Source organism: Echinops telfairi, unplaced genomic scaffold, assembly GCF_000313985.2.
Source record: "Echinops telfairi isolate 266 unplaced genomic scaffold, ASM31398v2 ScPeMD7_7427;HRSCAF=8465, whole genome shotgun sequence".
NCBI classification, from domain to species: domain Eukaryota; kingdom Metazoa; phylum Chordata; class Mammalia; order Afrosoricida; family Tenrecidae; genus Echinops; species Echinops telfairi.
In genome coordinates this window covers 8,602,078-8,621,036 of record NW_022111327.1, presented here as the reverse complement: position 1 = coordinate 8,621,036, position 18,959 = coordinate 8,602,078, and the positions used below count along the sequence as shown (strand labels likewise).

Sequence of the window (18,959 nt, the reverse complement as noted above, 5' to 3'; positions counted from 1 at the left end):
TCTTGGTAATTGGGTAGTCATTTTTTTCCCTATCCCCATTCAATCATGAGGAAGACTTGAAGGACATGACTCACTTGTCATTTCTCTCTCACAAAGTTCGTCTTCTTGCTAAATTCCAGCAACCTGGGAGGCCACAGCCTCATGTACACTCTGGTCTCTGGGTACTGTAAATCAGTGTGCACCCCTTGGCTTCCCTTGGACGCAGTTTTCAGAGAATGAGCTTATATCCTCTGGCTTCCCTTGGACTGGAGGCTCAGGAAGCCTGGGAAGGGGAGTATGCTTAAGCCTCTGGGATTCCACGACAGCTGCCAATGTTCTGGCCCTGGTGTCTCTGCTCATTAACTGTGTCCAGCTTGGAATGCTTCATAGACTGTCAGAGCTAGAGGAGACCGAAGAAAACCTACGGGCTTAGACATTATTCACTTGGGGTCTGTGGATGAGTTTCAGGGAGATCCTGAACCCCCCTAAAGTATATGTAAAAGTCACATGATATGAGTACGTTTGGATACATATGTGTCTGGGGAGAAGATTCATAGCTTTTATACAAATTCTCAAAAGGGTTTGTGGACAACATAGAAAAGATGGGCCTCAAAAAGGCTCTAGCAATCTCATCTTACAGCAGAGGAACCTAAGGCTCAGAGAGCAATCAATTTCTCCAAGATTCCCCCAGGAATCAGTGGCGAGGTGTCACCACACATCTAGCTGGCCCTTCCATCCTTTTTGAGCATACCTTCCCTCCCGACCGAATCCAAAGTCATGGCCTCGCCACGCTTTGCACACAGCCGACACCAGATCACTGTGAAGTGTAATCGATAACTGCGAGGCCTGAAAGGCACACTCGCTTATTTGAATTGACCCTAGTGGACAGAACCGAGAGTTGTGTGTGGCCCATGGCCAAACTGAGAGCTTAGTGGTGCCAGGGAATCAAGCAGGGTTTTTCCATACCAGTTCTCTCTGATGAATGGAGTTCTGTCTCGTCCTGTTTCCGTGAGCCAACTTGTCCCCAAGGCCCTGTGGAGGGGCAGGTGTCGGTCCCGGGCATGGACTCAGCAGCTCAACGCCAGCACCTCTGCAGCTGTTCTCATCCCCCAGAGGCCCTCAGTGGGAACCAACACAGTGACGCTGGGAAATAGCAAAGCAAAGCTAAGGAAAAAACACCCTTGAATATTGAGGGGGTGCCAGCCATCCAGGGGGAACTGGCACTGCCTAGCTCAGGTTATGAAATCACAACAAGCTCCTGGTTAAATGGGAGAAAGGCTTATTCCTTCCGATCTTCCCCTTAGGGTCCTTCTTTCCCAAACCACCGGTATTGTCCCGGTACCCAGAGCCCCTTACTTGGGTTCTTTCGTAGGGCTTCCCTGTTTAGGAAATGAGTGCCTTTGCTGGATGATGTAGGTAACAGATATGTCAGTAATATATGAACTGTCTTGCGTTTTACTCTCAGCTCTGTCACGAACTTGCAATGTAACTTTGTACAAATCATTTAACTTTGATGTTAAATTGGGGGGGCGGAGGCGGGGAGGTGGTAAACTCATACACCAAATGAGGTAGTGGAGGTGCGAGCACTTAACAGATTATTTTTAAAAGCAATCTAATGGGGTACCATGGCCTTTCATCATTCAAGGGACAGTCATTGTAAAGGTTGAGACTACCCTCTCAACCAAAGTAAACTCACTGCCACTGAGTCAGTCGATGCCGACTCATAGTGACTTGATATGACAGGGTAGAGCTACCTCTTTGAGGTTCCGAGACTGTAACTCTTTATGAGAGTCGAAAGCCTCGCCTTTCTCCCACAGAGCTGCTGATGGTTTCAAACTGCTGATCTTGCAGTTAGCAGCTCAATTCGTAACCAATGCTATGCCATTAAGGTTCCTGTTAAGAATACCGTGGAGGACCAAATTCCCAGCTGTGATTAGATGATGTGGATTTCAATCTAACCGGGTTTTCTAGGGAGGAATTCTAGAATGGAGTGAGAAGTGTCGCTGTGGCCTGTGAGGCTAAGAGCAGTGAAAGAATCAACTGACAGAGCGTGAACTATACCTGGAGTCTCTTGCGGTACTTCTAAGAACTAGTCACTTTTCGCCTGGCAAGGATGGAGAAAGACTCCATCAGATGTAATGCTGAGACCAGACAGTCAGCCCCTGAAATATGACTTGCAAAAGGAATGGTTGCACTGGCTGCAAAGGGGTTGGGACTTCCCAGTGGGGGGGGGGGAGGGGCAAGATACAGGGAACAGTCTCACACGCCCATTACAAGCAGCTACATGGTTCCTGGAGGTCCTGGGATGGGCCACACCCAAAGCTAAGCACCTGGAGGCAAGCAGGTAAAGGAAATCAGAGGTATAATCAGTGACCTCAAGGAAAGGATGATTTCATGACTGACAGAGGGGCGAGAATGCTTAGGGCAACTGTTGTTGTTAGGTGCCTTTGAGTCCGTTCTGATTCCTAGAGACCCCAAGAGAACAGATCAAAACACCCCCAGATCCTGCGTCATCCTTACCATGGTTAGATTTGAGCCCATCTAGGGCAACTAGGAAACCTGAATGGTCTTTAGTGAGGAAGAGAATTACTACTAAGCTGTTTCTAGGTGAATAATTGGAAAACAAATAGGCTTGGTATTTAGTCAAGAAGTCAGTCTTCATTTCTTATGATTTTCCTTTCAATATCCTTCAAAGGACAGTGATCTGGAGAGAACCTTATTATACTGCAATATTAAGAAACTAAGATTTCATTGTGGTTTGGGGACTCTTTTTACTCTTGGTGCTACCGCTAATCATACTTTCTAGAAATGCGACTTTTGTACATTTTGGACGTCATGTGGTTGCACTGGTCAACTAGACAGAAGAGAACTCTGCTCCCATGTACCCTGGATCCTTCTCATGGAGCTGGTAGCAAGCCACGTTAGATTGGATGGTAAGGGAGACCTCTCAGTTTAGGTGAAACTTGACTTGGCCTTCTCTAGAAGAAAAACTTAAGATACTGAGAAGTTTGAAAGAGAAAGCTTTTCCAATAAAGGAGATTAAGTGACCCAAAGCCCAGCATTGTCATCCAGTTGTTTGCCACTCATGGTGACTCTACATCCCCTGTGGTTTCCCAAGAGTGGAACTCTTTAGAAGAGTAGAAAGCTCGTCTTTCTTCCTTGGAGCAGCTGGTGGTTTCAAACTGCTGGCCTTGTGGAGTGCAGCCCAATGAGTGCCCACTACACTACCTGGGCAATTAAGTGAAGTAGGAGGAAATACAAGAGAATGTGGTATCCCAGAAGTCAAGAGGAGACCGTATTTAAGAGTGGAGGGGGTGAGGGAGTGTTGCTCAACCTATATCAAATGTCGGTGAGCAGTTGAGTAAGATGAGGCCAGACAGATAATCAATGCATTTGACAGTATAGAAGTCACTCTTGGCCTTGATAAAAACAGCCTTGCTGGGGTGCTGAGAATGGAGGACAACAGATTCTGCTGCGAGGAGAATTGACGTGTGGAAGGAAGTACTACATAGTGTAAATATGATAGAGCTTTTAAAATAGTAAAAGTGTTCTGCAAACGTGAGTGACATTGTTACAATTTCCATGCAGATTTTAGAGAGGTTTGAGGCACTTAATAAACAGAGTTCCCAAAGAGAGGCACTACAGCACCAAGGGGTTGCTGGCCTAACAAAAATGCTGGCATTTGAACGCCACAAGTCAAACTTCATGATAACCCCAGGAAAAGGAGCTTGATAAGAAAGCTGGAGTCTCAGAAACAATGTCTGCCTGGAGCTGATCCAGGCTTGGCAGACAGGAAATGTTCCTGAATAAGAGCAGCAGTAACTTTTAGAAAAAGCCTCATCCGGAATGTTTACTGACTCTTCCATTAAAAGAGTTGGTGAAGTTTGCCAGCTACTCTTGGCAAAACTGTGAAATCAGGGTGGTTGGTCTGTCTTGCCCCAGGGCTCCTTCATTTTCACCACTGGAGCCACCCTCCCCCACCCCCACCCCCTGCTCTCCCATTCAGCCTGAATTCTGAAAGCAGGCAGTGTTGTATATTTTGTCTCTGCAGAAGGTTGGCAGATGGGTTTGGGCAATTGTGCTGTGCACAGCTTTGGGGAATCAGCATTTCTGTGATTAAAGTAGGAAAGATACAGCTCTTTATTCCAAGACTCTTAAATAAAAGGCACGTTTTTGCAGCTCTCCCTTTGCTCAGGCTAGTCCCTGTGTCTGGTATGCCTTTCCTCCCATCTCCATCAACCCGGGTCCTTTCCACCTTCCAGGCTCAGATTTTGTGTCATTTCTATGAAGCCTTCCCCAGTTCTTGCTATTAGAATTGTTCTCTTTGTCCTTTGTGTTCCCCTTGTTCTTTGTGCCTCTATAATAACATTAACAACAGACTGTCTGGTATTCCAGTTATTTGTATGGTTCTTGCCTGCTTATTATATTGTCAACTCTTTGAAGCTAAGGACCTTTTCTGTAGACATTTTTGTATCTCCCCCTTCATTCCCTGTCCATAGTAAGGGCTTAATGAATGGATATTAGTGGGGTTGAGCGTTGAATGAAAAGATTTTGCATTTGGAAAGGGAGTCTCAAAGGTGGATAAACAAGACCTTCCTTGCTTCCTGAGATAATTTTTTTCCCACTCATGTGTACACTCTACTAGCAGCAGGGACCATACAAGAAGTAGCTTCCAGCATCTGGTAATATGTGGATGGGAAATCTAATCGCGTTAAAAACCAAGTCACAGAGTGAATTTTCCATTTGCTGCTAATAGGCCCAAACTGCTCACACACAGTGGTATGTTAGCTTCATTTCCCCACTGGTCCTCTGACTTTGGAGCCACTGGACCCTCCACATGATCTATTGTTCAGATTCATGCACACGCAAGCTGACCGCCTTGCCCCCAACCCCTGCTGTGTTTTTCATTTGTTTCCTTTGTTTGTTTTTTAAGGACGAGCATTCAGTTCATGGTTTCATGTTAATAGGAGTTGATTGTATTGATGGTTTTAGTAGTTCAGTAATTAGAAAGCTAAGGTATCATGCTTCCCTGTTCTATCCTCTGACTTAAATGCCCAAAGGTGATTCATGTTGAAGCTGATGACTGCAAGATATTTACTCTTTGAGGATGCTGTCAGTGGTATCACATCCACAACCACGGAGCTGATTCCAACTCACAGCAACCCTATGGACAGAGTAGCACTACTCCTTAGGGTTTCCAAGGCTGTAAGTCTTCACAGAAGTCTATAGCCTCATCCTGATGGTTAGTATCCAAGTGCTTAACCCAATGTAGCACTGGGTGACTTCAATGGTAGCGTAATGACTCTTATATGTACCGCATCTGTTGCTACCTAACGGTAGACATTTGATCTCAAAGTAAACTAATTCACATTATCATGCCTGCGCAGTGTACACGATGGTGGACTTTATGTTGCATTAACCTACTTGGACATTTTAAAAAGCAGATGTAGGTAAGTAGGAGTTTCATTTCAGAATTCTATCATACACTCTATTCTCCTCTTCTGCCTTCATCTTCTCGTCCTGTTTCTTTTCCTTCTTTCTCCGTCTTTCCTTCCTCCTCTCTACCACTTGCTTAGTTGGCAGTTCCAATCCTGAACATACCTTTAATTTTGTCCATAAATGAAAGGTGTGTTCCAGACATAAGCTTTCCTTCCCTCCCACCACCCCCCGATTCAGTTAAATGTTTGACTGCAGCCACTCACTACATACCAGGCACTGATGAGGACAAAGGAAGACTCCTAGCTTAGGCTATTTACAGCCTTTGAAGTCGGGGTGTTAGGAAGACAAGTGAAGGAGTACATGAAAATGTCCTGAAGTCCCGAGAAGAGAAAGACAGTAAATGTCCTGAAGGGAAGCAAGACGGGTGCTAGTCTCAATTCTCCAGGAGCCAGTTTCGTTTCCTTGATTCACATCAGTTCTCTGTGCCTTGGGGGACCTCATATGGACAATGGAATTTGTTCTGGTTTTCCCAGCCCCATAAAAAAGAAAGGATTCCAGGTGACATGGTGGGTTAAGTGTGCGGCTGCTCACTAAAAGGTCAGCAGTTCAAACTCACCCTTGATGGCAATTACTTTGGTTTCTTGGCATTTGTAACAAAGAAGAGGCCTGCTATGTCTAAATAGCTAAGGTATCTGGGAAAGCTGGGTAGCTCCATGCGTGATGTGCATTTGTCTGCAGGGTGAGGTCACACATGAAACCTGATGCTGAGCAGCTGGATTGCAAAACGAATGTGTTTCAAACCAGCCACAGCATCGTGAATTTGTCAGAAGCATGGGCAGCTTCGCCTTTCTTAGAAGCTCCCCATAGGAGAGGTTATCCAAATACTTTTCCTAATGCCTGACTCGGGGTAGCGAGGCTTGAGATTTCAGGAGAGTGGGTCATTGTCATAGACATGCTCAGAGCATCTCCGAAGGTTCTGTCACCTGATAGCAGGGTATCCGACATGGGGCTGTTTCTGAGCTTTGGGACTTTCTTCTAGGGAAGCAAGGTCTACAAATACTTCACAAAGGAGTGCTCTGTGTCTTCTATATGGAAGGTCGTGGTCTGAAGTCCATACTAAATATTTTAGAGCTGTTAGTTGATTTCCTAGGAACTCCGCAGGAAGACAGACTTGAACTACCCTGTGGGTTGCCAAGCCTAGGAATTGAAAATGACTGGAGGGCAGGAGTTGGTTTGGATTTATATTTTCATTTTCAGTTCAGTTTTTTTCTTTAAGGATCGCTGTTTCGAAAAGTGAGTGAAAGGAGACAGCGGATGATGTAAATTATGAAAATAAAAATTTATAATTTATCGAGGGTTCATGAGGGAGGGAGGGAGGGAGGGAGGATGAAAAATGAGAAGCTGATATAAAGGGTTCAAGTAGAAAGAAATGCTTTGAAAATGATTATGGCAATATATGTACAAATGTGCTTGACACAATGGATGAATGTATAGATTGCGATAAGAGATGTATGAGCCCCCAATAAAATGATTTATATTTTAAAAAATATGACTCATGGTGACGCCATAGAACTATCCCTGTGGGTTTCTGAGACTATAACTCTAAAAAGGAGTAGGAAGCCCCATCTTCCTCTTGTGGAACCAGTGGTGGTTTTGAACTTTAGACCTTGTGGACCACAGCCCAACTTATAGCCACTATGCCTCCAGGGCTCTGAAGAGATATAGAGGAAGGGATAAACTTGTCCTTCACATTCAGAAAACCTGGGAGCTAATGTGGACGACCAGGTGAATACAAACGAACGTCTTGAAACAAGGCTGTTTTGAAAGGATGCAAATTCCTTAAGGGGTGCCTGTGGATGAGCGTTTCCTTGCTCACCGCCCAAACTAAAACCAGCATTGACCCCATGAGGGTCCAAATGCAGCCTTAAGCAAGAAAGTATGGCTGTGATCTTCAAGGTCAAGGAAGTCACGAGAGGCAATAAATTCTGAGGTACAGAGATATATTAACATTAGTGCCTCCAACTTTTCCTGAGCCAAGGTCCAAGATGTAGGGAGCAGTCTTTAGTAGGGTTCAAAGCCATATATCCTTTGCAATTGTATCTGCGAACAGGGCAATATTCAGGATGCTTATAGAACAACAGAAAAGTGGGTGGAGGGAGACATCAGGCAGTGCAAGATATGACAAAATAATAATAATTTATAAACTATCAAGGGTTTATAATGGAGGGGGGAGCAGGGAGGGAGGGAAAAACTCAGGAGCTGATACCAAGGGCTCAAGTAGAAAACAAATGTTTTGAGAATGATGATGACAACAAATGTACAAATGTGCTTGACACAATGGATGTATGTGTGGATTGTGATAAGAGTTGTACAAGCCCCCAATAAAATTATATATAAAGAAAGCACTAGCAGTGCAGCCAACAACTGCAACACTTGAATATGATCATCAACGGTGCCCCTAGATCCTAGCACACACCTAAATTGAAATGCTCTGTTTCAATGTCTCTCACCCCATCAGATTACAAGCTCCATGCATTCAGGGCTTCAGTCTTGTTTACCTTTGTATCCCCAGTGAAGTAAGCATAAGTGCTTTTTCCTTGCTGGGAGTGGGGGAGGGGTTTTAACAACACAGGCTTTAGAGTCATATGGATCGGAGTTCATTTGACTTCAACCACTTTCTACTTGGATAATGTACTTAGTGTCTCCACGCCTCAGTTTTCTTATCTGTAAAATAGGGACGACAATAAGGCCTGCCTCTAGGGCTTGTTGTGAGGGTGAAATGAGATGATGAATTGAAGTACTTAGCAGAGTGGGTCTCACAGGGAAATCTTTCAATTAGAGGAGCTCTGATTGTCATTACATGTTTATAGAATAAATAGGTGAGGGACAAGGGGCTGAAGAAGAGTGTTGGCCTATTTGATGAGGCCAAGACCCACAGCAGAGGCTTCATGGGAACGACCCTGGCTGTCCTCCAAGTTTTCCTCCCTTCTTTTAACATCTCCTGGATGATTGGAGGGCTGAGACAATGGGGATACTCGTTAAGCATCTCTCCCTTTGTGTAAGGCTTACAATCAATTTGGCTGGGAGAACAAGAATTGAATAGGCCCTGGGTGGGGGATGCTGTTATTAATATAAACATTTTTCAAATGTAACATATTACCCTCTGCACCCAGCAAGCTGTTGTTAGTTTGTGAGCACGCTGCCTTTGGAAAACCACTGCTGGCAGCTGAAACTGGAAGCTTAAAACAATTAGAGGCTTGGAACACTCTCGAGCTATGGATTGGGATAAGCATGTTTTGACGCTGGTTTCTCCTGGGGTTTCCCTGATGTGCTGGCCTAATTAACAGATGTAATTGTGAACAGCGAGAAGTGAGGAGACTACAGAGAGCAATATGCTTTCCCAAGGACCCCGGTTTCTTTGTCCAGAAAAGGGGTTGAGAAGTCTGCCTTTCTATTGTGGAGAAGAGGCAATGCATCGGGCTTCAGAGGGCAGGAGAGATCCTGGGAACATGGCTTTTACAGCAGAGCCCCAATGGGGGCCCGCTGCTCTTGATAAAGTCTGAAGGGGTCTGCCCAGTTTCCCACTCTGGGCTCCATAGAGAGACACAGTATTATGGATCAATACCAGGTTCTTAGCCAATTTTTAGCACAAGTCCAATTTTGGGATGTCCCAAAGGAGCAGTTTAGAATGTAATCCTTCTTTGAGAACTCATGCCAAAGAGAGGACTTTTTTTCTTGGTAAGCCACAGTGCCTTACTAACCATGCGCTTCAGCTCTTTCTCATCAGCCTCAGCCTAGACCTTTGGCCCCAGTGTTAGGTAAGGACCACCCTGACTTTGGAACACTCCGAAAAGATGATATTTGTAGCATTATTTACCTGCTGACTTTGTCTTCAGAGGGAGGGCTCCCCATCCCATGTGGAGATGGTCTCAATCATAATCTTGGTACAGTGAACACAATGGGCCACACTGAAAGACAATGATCCCCAGTAAGTAAGCCCTCAATATATAATCTCTCACTAGGAGCCCTGGTGGTATAGTGGTTCAAAACCACCATCTGATCTTCAGGAGAGGGGGGGGGGGTTCTACTCCCATAAATAGTTCTAGTCTCAGAAACCCAGGCAGTTCTACCCTGTTCTATGAGTCAGAATCGACTCGACAGCAGTGAGTTTGGCTTTTATTTGTTGGATTTGTGGACAATTGCGGAGCCTTAGAGGCATAGTAGGTGACACGTTGGACTATTCCCAGGAGGAGAAGGCTTTCTACTCCTGCACTGAGTTCCAGTCTTGGAAACCCAGGGGGCTCGCTCTATTCTGTCCGATAGGGTCACTGTGGGGTGGAATTGACTCGATGGCAAGGAGTTTGAGTTTTTTGATGGCCATTTTACAGACTGAATGTGGTAGGTATTCTTTTTTTTGAAAAGTGGGGGTGGGGGATCTCTATGTTGGCTGGAAATAATGGCAGACAAGTGAAGTTTTTCCGCTGTCAACATAGTGTTCGGTTCATTGTCACAAGATCCTCCAATGGCAAACAAGTATTTCTGCTTCTGCTTTCTCTATAGGTTACCTGTCTCCACGACTTCTTTGGTGATGATGATGTGTTTATTGCCTGTGGTCCTGAAAAATTTCGCTACGCCCAAGATGATTTTTCCCTGGATGAAAATGGTAAGGACAACCTGTGGATTCCATCAATCTGTGGCCTCTCTGGGTCCATCCCCTGGGGTTTCCATGGGTGGATCCATAAGATCTGGAGAACCTCCATGCAGGGTTCCTCAAGGGCAGTTTTTCTCACCTGTATCCTGCACACTTGGGACACATAGGTTGCTCACTACGAGAAAGGTTGAGGATCCCAGATGCCCAACCTCCAGATGCAATAAAACCCACCACACCTGCCTCAATAGTGGCTGTATTTCCAGAACCACGTCTTATGCCACATGGGCTGACAGGTGCACAGAGATCGTATGTGCAATTGAAACTGTAGGGATAGCATCCTCATACCTGTTTCCTGTCGACACCTTCCAGCTGTTAGGCATATTTTTAAAACATTTAGTGTCAACATTTTATTGTACTCGGTGTCAAGAGTTTTCGCTTTCCCCACCTTTGGACTTACTGTTCCATTTCACTGGGCTATGTGGTTCAGGAGACTGTTCATCCCAGGAAGGAGCAGGATATCTGCCCATCTCCTTGGCCTTGAGGCCAAGGTCCCTGTGTAAGTTAATGGTGAATTGCCTCAGGTTGGGATGTGACCATCCTGGAAAGACACATCTGATACATGTGGCTACTTAGGAGGAGTGGAGTGTGGGAAAAACCATAGTGTTCTCGCTAGTAGAAGCTTTATAAACAACTCCAGTCACCAATTTCCTGGTGGAGGTGACATTTTTTGCTGTGTTCCTTCTGAGAAGGAAAATGACCATGAAGTAGCTAAACCAACTCCAGGCAATTTCCAATTTCCCACACCGTCTCCGGTCCCAGCCTGGGGCCTGATCACTAAAGTGGAAAATGATTCGTAGTCAACCCAAACAAGAGGGGAGAGACTCAGAAAAGAGCCTTCAGATTATTCCAGGTTTCCACAACACTCAATGGATGAGCACAAATCTTCTAATATTTTTGGATAATTGATATGGCCATACACCTTTAAGTGGGAGGCAACATGAAAGTGTCCTAAGCCCTAACTAGCTTTTTGGGTTACACGTTGAGCATCAAGAAAATTGTCATGGAGAAAGCACATGACAGACTCAGGAGAGCTGGATTCTAGCCGTGTGCTTTGACGCTTTTGCTGTCCATCCCTAAACAAGAGATGAAAGTGCTTAGTATCCTCATCAAGAAATGAGTGTAATTCTTCTCCTGACACCACCTCCTAATTTACTTCTCCTAGTCAATTATCACTATCAGTGCTCAAGGCCCTGGGTGATCTGAACCGTTAATGCCTAGGCTGCTCACTAGAGATTCGAGTCTACCTCAAGGGGTCTTGGAAGACACATGTGGCAATCTAGCTCCAAATAAAAATCACCCATGGAAGCCCCTATGAAGCACCTGTTCGACTCAGTAACAAGGGGGTTGCCATGAGTCAGAATCAACCCAACAGCATCGAGCATCCATGTCCAGATTCATCCTACAAAGCAGGGGATGCTGATTGGCCTGCATCGAGACAGTGTTTCAGATGCACCAGACTAGGGTTAGGACAAGTGGCAGGGACATTTGACAGCTGCTTGCACACAACACAAGCTTTCTATAAATTGAGTGGCAGAGTTGATTCATGACATCAGCATGAACCCATTGTCACTGAGTTGGTTCCTACTCCATGTGACCCTGTAGGACAGAGGAGAACTGCCTTGGAGGGTTTCGGAGGCTGTACATCTTTCTCCTGCAAAGGCCTCACCTTTCTCCTGCAAAGCCACTGGTGGGTTTGACCTGCCAATCTTTCCATTGGCGACCCAGCTCTCAGCCCACTGCCCCCGCAATTATGATCGTGTGTGTTGGAAACAGAAAAGAACTGCGAGAGGATGGCGATGCTCATATAACATGAAATGACATGACATTCACAAAGTGCCAATAACAACGCATGATAACAAGACAACAATAAATCCTAACTCTCTACCCCTCTTATAAACTACTCAGAATTAAATTACTTATTTTCATAGCCCCAAACTCTGAGCTGTCTATTTCTTCTCCATGGAAATGAATTAAGATCAAATTAATTAAAATTATGGCAGCAAGTGCTGGGCTGTGGCATGGCTAGGTGGTACACGACTGACTGGGTTTGCTGTTGAATTGCTAGCTTACTTTGCTTTGGAATTCCTCCTTTTGTTTCCATAATCTAGAAATTTAAACACTTGGCTTAGACCAGGTGACTTTTGAAAGTGTGTCTTCTGCATCCCTCCCCAGAGCGATCATTCCTTTTGACACTGAGAGCCACTTAGGCCATTTAGGTGTTGGGTCTATGGAAGCTATTCCAAGTCCCAGAGGCCTCGGTTCTTCCCTGGCTCTACTGAGCTGTTTATGTGCTTTTCTTTCAGAATGCCGAGTCATGAAGGGAAACCCATCGGCCACAGCTGGCCCAAAGGCATCCCCAACACCCCAGAAGAGTTCAGCCAAGAGCCCTGGTCCTATGCGTCGGAGCAAGTCTCCAGCTGACTCAGGTAACGACCAAGACGGTGAGTGGCCTTCTTCTAACTGTGCACGCTTATGGAGACAGATGTCCTGTGCATGCAGAGGAATGAGTTTCTCATGAACAGCACTGTGTCTCCCTGATACCAATTCTATCAATTCTGAGAACAAAACAGGTACACTTATATGGGGTCATGGAGATACAGCCACAGTTCTGATTCTATTGAAATGGATGCGGATCAGAAGCCTGGTCTATTTGCCATGCTTGCTGTAATGCTTGTTTCGTGGTTGTCATCATCGTCATCCTCACTGATATCATCAAGAGAGAACGAAATGAGAAATTAAACAAGAAGAGCAGAATGAAAAAACAAGAAGGCATATAGTGCCATTCAACAGTTTCTACCTAGTTTAGTTATTGCCCTTGAACTTCACGTTTGACTCTGAATTTCCTAGAAGCCCAAACAAAAAGGGAAACCACATAAATCACATCATTTGTACAAGGAGAAAAGAAAACACAGACCAAGTTCTGAAAGTAATCCAAGAGATTTGTCATATAGGATTTTATTCAGTAGATAGTGGGTGATCTAAAACTGTATTACTCAAATGTGGCCCATGGACCACTGCCAAACCATAAACTATTTGTTATCAGTTTGTGGTGAGGTTGGGAGCTTGTGCCAACTGCCTCGGAGCAAACCATTTGGCTCAGCTGAGTTTTTCTTTTCATAGCACAATGTTATTCAAGTAGCAGTGTGTTGATTGACATTCTAACACCAGCTCCTACTCTTGTCTTGGATCTGCACTATGAGGAGCACTGCTCTAAAAGGCAATGTTTTCCATGTGTGTACAGCAAATGTTTTTACCAATAAAATGCTAAAGAAATCCAAGTCCAAATGCTTAGTGAACTCAAAACCAAGAACACTCACTGCCATCAGGTCAATTCTAAATCACAGCGACCCGATAGGACAAGGTAGAACTGCCCTCGTGGGTGTCCAAGACTATAACTCTTTACAGAAGTAGAAAAACCTCATCTATCTGCCTTGAAGTGAATGATGGTTTAGAACTTCTGACCTTGCGGTTCACGGCACAATTTGTAGCCCACAATGCCACCAGGGTTCCCTAATGGACTCTTAGGCAATTTGAGTTTTTCACTCAAAAGAAATGATCCGGTCCAGAAGACTTATGCATTCTCTCTTCCTGCAGCTCAGGGTTCACCATGAGAATTCATCTAACCTGAGAGTCTCAGAGAAAGAGCAGAAGGGGCTTTGATCTCTTCTTCCACCCAGGGAAGCTTGAGCAGCCCGAGGTTTCTGATAGCTTTGAAATTCCCTTTCCCTAGAACAGGAGCCTATCTGGCCTGCTTCACATTGACAGGACAATGTCTATCACTAACCATCCCTTTAGCCTCAGGCAGGGCGAACTGAAGTGTTAAAGGACAGCCCAAATTTGTCCTATGTCCTTGTGGCACAGTGGGTTAAGTATTGATCTTCTATTTCAAATCCACCAGCCAGCGTCATGGAAGGAGAAAAGAGGAGACTATCTGCTTTTGTAAAGATTTCCATCCTCAGTAAAAGCTTAAATAAGAATCAGCTTGATTTACATCTAGTAGTTTTCATTGACTTTGCATCCCTTGCCCCTGCCCCAATCTGGAATGCATTCCCCTTTCCCTACCATTCTTCTTTGCCTGAAACCTCCTATGCACCTCTCAAACCTCTGCAATACAATGAAATTGCATGTTCTTATCTCTGGAGAAACATTTATCACACTGGTGGTATAAAGTATGTGTTTACCAGTCAACTTCCCCCACTACATACTGAGCCCTTTGAGGCAAAGTGTCCCGTTTGTCTTTACGTCCTCATTCTTCACTTCGCATCATGCTGGAGAGCCAACGAACATGAAGCAATCTTTGTTGAGGAAGGGAAAAATGCATGTCCTTTGGTGATATTTTGGCTGAGTGTGCAGAATAGCAAGGGATCTAAGCAGGTCCATATTGCTGAAATGACAAAAGACCCCGGTTTTCACACTGGGATGGAAAATGAAATGAGTTGGCCAGTTCCTCAGTATCCAAACAGATACATAAACGGCAGCAGCAAGCAAGCAGTCCCCTAGCAAAGCCTTTCTCAGAAACATCGCTGGCTGTTTCTGAGACTTCTAACCAGTCTTGATTAGCTTGTACTGTGAAACCATCTCTCCTAAAACTCAGTGGCTTCGAACATCAACCCTTTATCATCTCACAGTTTTGGAGGGTGGGGGCAGGAATTCCAGAGCCGTGGAACTTGGTGCTTTGGCTCAGGGTCGCTCATATGGTTGCTGTCAGGATATTGACAGGGGCTTCGGTGATCTGAAGATCCCACTGGGACAGAAGGATCCACTTCCAAAATGGTTGGTTTATTTGGCTATTGGCAATATCCACCCAATGCCACCCTCCCATCCCTGAGCCAGGGATTCAAGAGAATAAACAAGATGGAAAATGCAGGGCCTTTTATGACCTAGTATCTGAAGCTGCACACAATCCCCTCAGCTTCGTTCTAGTCACTGAAGCAGACACTAAGTCTAGCCCATACTTAAAGAGAAAAGAATCAAATGCCACCTCAGGCAGAGAAGATATCAAAGGCTCTGTGGTTCTATTTTTATTTTTAATCATTTTATTGGGGGCTCGGACAGCTCTTATCACAATCCACCCATTGTCAAGCACATTTATACATATGTTGCCATCATCATTTGCAAAATATTTTCTTTTTACTTGAACCCTTGGTACCAGCTCTTCATCTTTTCCCTCTCTCCCCCACCCTCCCTCGTGAACCCTTGATAATTTATAATTATTATATTTTCATGTTTTATACTGACCGATGTCTCCCTTCACCCACATTTCTGTTGTCCGACCCCCTGAGAGGGGGTTATATGTAGATCATTGTGATCGGTTCCCCCTGACTTCCCCCACCTTCCCCTCCCCTCCTGGTATCACTGTTCTCATTATTGGTCCTGAGGGGTTCGTTCATCTGTCCTGGATTCTGTGTTGCGAGCTCCTATCTGTACCAGTTTTCATCCTCTGGTCTAGCCAGATTTTTGTAAGGTAGAACTGGTGTCATGATAGTTGCGGGTGGGGAGAGCATTAAAGAACTAGAAGAAAGTTGTATGTTGCATCAGTGCTATACTGCACCCTGACTGGCTCATCTCTTCCTTGTGGTGCTCCGATTTTTACACTGCCACAACCTCCACTGGTTAGAAATGCTCAGGTGGCAGCAACTTGAAGGCAATAGATTATCTTCTCAGAATGTCTTCCACTGGAACTTACCTAGCACACATGACCACAACCACGTATAATAAAACATCGTTTTGTTGTTTTTGCTCGTTCTCATGGGATTGTTTCTGCCTCCTGGAAACCTATGGATATAGAGTCGAACTGCTCCATAGGGTTTTCAAGGCTGCGATTGTCCAGAAGTAGATCTCCAGGCCAATCTTCCAAGGCACCTCTGGGTGGGATTGATCCGTCAACCTTTCAGCCAGTAGTTGAATGCTTCCCCCAGGTCATTTATCTCCAATATGCTATGTACTGAATACCTCTCCCTTTTACAGAATATGTATCTCATTGCCTGAAAAAAGATTAGCGATAGCAGCAGTGCAGAAGGACTTAATGAATATTTTTCAAAGTGTAAGGAATTATAGTAGATCCCAACCCAGGCTTAGGGAAGCAATCTGCTCTCACTCCTCCACAACGTCACCTCTTTCGCAATATAAACACAGCAACCAATTTGAGAGGGAAAGGGGGGAGGGACTGTCTTTAGTCAGTATCACAATTACAAACAGCTCCTGCTCCCTGGCAGTAAACTCTCAAAAATGTTGTTTGCAGTAGACAGAACTGTAATCTTCATTTCAAACAGTTCATGAGCAAAAACGAAGGGTAGCCTAGATAGCCTTCATGACCACCTCTAGAGTGCCTGGGTTCATCTCAGATGATGTGTCTAGAGCCGCCACACGATCTCAATTACAAAGGGTTGCAGGGGGGAGTCCGTGGAACATGAACTTCTCCATTCCGTGGCAATTTGTTTAGAGCTCGATCAAGGCATCCTTTCAGACACCAGTCCCAAAAGGCAAAGCTGGTCTCTGGCAACATAGTACCTTAGGGAAAGTTTGAGTTTGACATACCCACTTCAACTCCTACCCACGAGCTGGGAGGTGAGGCGGATATGAAGGACGAGAAGAGGACATATCTCTGAGCAGGCCAGTTACCCGTCTTCCTAGCTTTGTGACTTTAGAGAAAGTATGTTACGTTCTTTAAGCCTTGCTTTCCTCTTTGGGACAAGACATAATTTACATGTGTCTAGGGGTCAGAATTTTCCATTGTTGTGAATTATTTAGATTTTACAGTCAGGTTATAGCTTCCACAGGATCAGAGTCACATTAACAGAAGGATGAGTATAGACAATGCAGATTTTTCCATTGGCACACATTGTTTTGCATCTAAACACTCGAGATTTAGGAAGAAAGGATTGCATGTTAAACACTATTTTTTCCTGAGCTGCTAACAAGGGAAATATGCAGGTTAATATGCACTTAAACAAACAACAATGATATTGGATGGAATAACATTCTTGGCCCCTTCTGTGCCTTTATTTTACCAAACCATTTTATTAGGACCTAATCTACACATCATAGAATGCATGGTTCAATCGTATCAAACAGTGTTTTACAATTGCTACAGCAATCAGCTTCAAACCATTTTTTTCCCTTCTTGGATTCCTTGATATTAGCTCCCCCTTAAATCCCTACCTCCCCCTCCATACACCCCAGGAACCCTTTTTTTAGTTGCTATCTGTGGATTCACCTGTCCTGGGTTTCATACACTGAGAAACATAGAAAAATACATAACAAGATTCAAGAAGGCTACCCATAATGACAAAATACAAGAGAGATAAACCCCAAGATGAACAAGAACACAGAAAATATTAAAAATCAGATTAAGCCCAAAGTGTATCAGCGGGGCTATCAAGTGACAAAGTTTTAAGCATTCCAGTCCGATTCATCATTTTAATGTAGTCTCTCCAATCCTCTGTCTGATCACCAGGCTAGTCCCATCCCTCAATTATGGTTAGAGGGAAATCACCAGAGGCTTAGTCCCTGTGTAGATCCTGCAAATTCATTTGGGGCATCCACTCCCATCCATAGCCTTCTGCACACCATAATCTAACAGTTTAAGCTCTGGTACTATTCCCTCCTTCAGACAATCCTTGGATCACGGATGTTGGTGTGCTTCTTCCATGTGGACTTAGTTGAAATCTCACTTCCTCAGATGCCTAACTGATAGCTGAGCACCATCTAATTCCTTCACCCCATTTTGCTATTAGCAGCCATATCTTCTGTGTTTTCTTCAGGAGGGCAAGTATTGAGCAGGGCCATGTCATAAAAATGAATTGTTCTCAGATTGGAGCTAGGACTAAGTGCAAGCCCAAAATCCATTCCAGAATTTGTTTTTTATCTGCCTCTGGTTCACCTTAGAGAGTTCCTTGTTAATTGATAGTAGAGAATCTTATCAATCATCTCCCTAGAGCATAAGGGCCTTCTGTTTATACTGTCTTTGATTAGCCCATGGTAATGATTTTAAAACTCTATTGAGAGAGGGAGATTGCTCTTTCTTTCATTCTTTCTTTCTTTTAAAATCATTCTATTGGGGAATCTTACAGTTCTTATCACAATCTATGCATACATCCATTGTGTCAAGCACCCTTGTTCATATGTTGCCATCACCATTTTCAAAACAATTTCTTTCTACTTGAGCCCTTGGTGTCAGCTTATTTCCCCCCTACCCCACCCTCCCTCCCTCATAAACCCTTGATAGTTTATACATTGTTTTTTTCATGTCTTACACCGACCACTGTCTCCCTTCACCCACTTTCTTGTTTTCCATTCTCCTGGGAGGGTTTTATATGTCTATTGTGATCTGTTCCCCCTTTCTCCCCCCATCTTCCCTTTCGCCTCCTGGTATCACTACTCTCATGATTGGTCCTGAGGAGTTTACCTGTCCTGGATTCCCTGTCTTTCCAGCTCTTATCTGTACCAGTGTACATCCTCTGGCCTAGCTGGATTTGTAAGGTAGAATTGGGATCATGACAGTGGGGGAGGAGGAAGCATTAAAGAGCTAGAGGAAAGTTCATTTGTTTCATCGGTGCTACACTGCACCCTGACTGGCTTGTCTCCTCCCCGCAACCCTTCTGTAAAGGGATGTCCAGTTGCCTACAAATGGGCTCTGGGCCTCTACTCTGCACTCCCCCTCATTCACAATGAAATGATTTTCCGTTAATTGATGCCTGATACCTGATCCTCTTGACACCTCATGATCACACAAGCTGGTATGCTTCTTCCACGTGGGCTTTGTTGCTTCTGAGCCAGATGGCCACTTGTTTACCTTCAAGCCTGTAAGACTCCAGACGCTATATTTTTG

The 18,959-nt window shown here is 44.6% G+C and overlaps 1 protein-coding gene across 2 annotated transcripts in view; it reads left to right on the top strand.

Annotated features, from left to right (window-relative positions):
- Positions 1–18,959, top strand: part of DCX (doublecortin) — a 142,876-nt gene that overhangs the window by 90,879 nt on the left and 33,038 nt on the right. Inside the window, exons 4-5 of one of the 2 annotated variants that reach the window (XM_004710055.2) lie at positions 9,979–10,081; positions 12,433–12,555. In XM_004710055.2, coding sequence (XP_004710112.1) covers positions 9,979–10,081; positions 12,433–12,555 — 226 coding nt within the window. Of the gene's footprint in view, positions 1–9,978; positions 10,082–12,432; positions 12,571–18,959 lie in introns of both variants that reach the window. The other variant, XM_004710054.2, reaches the window with a different exon arrangement.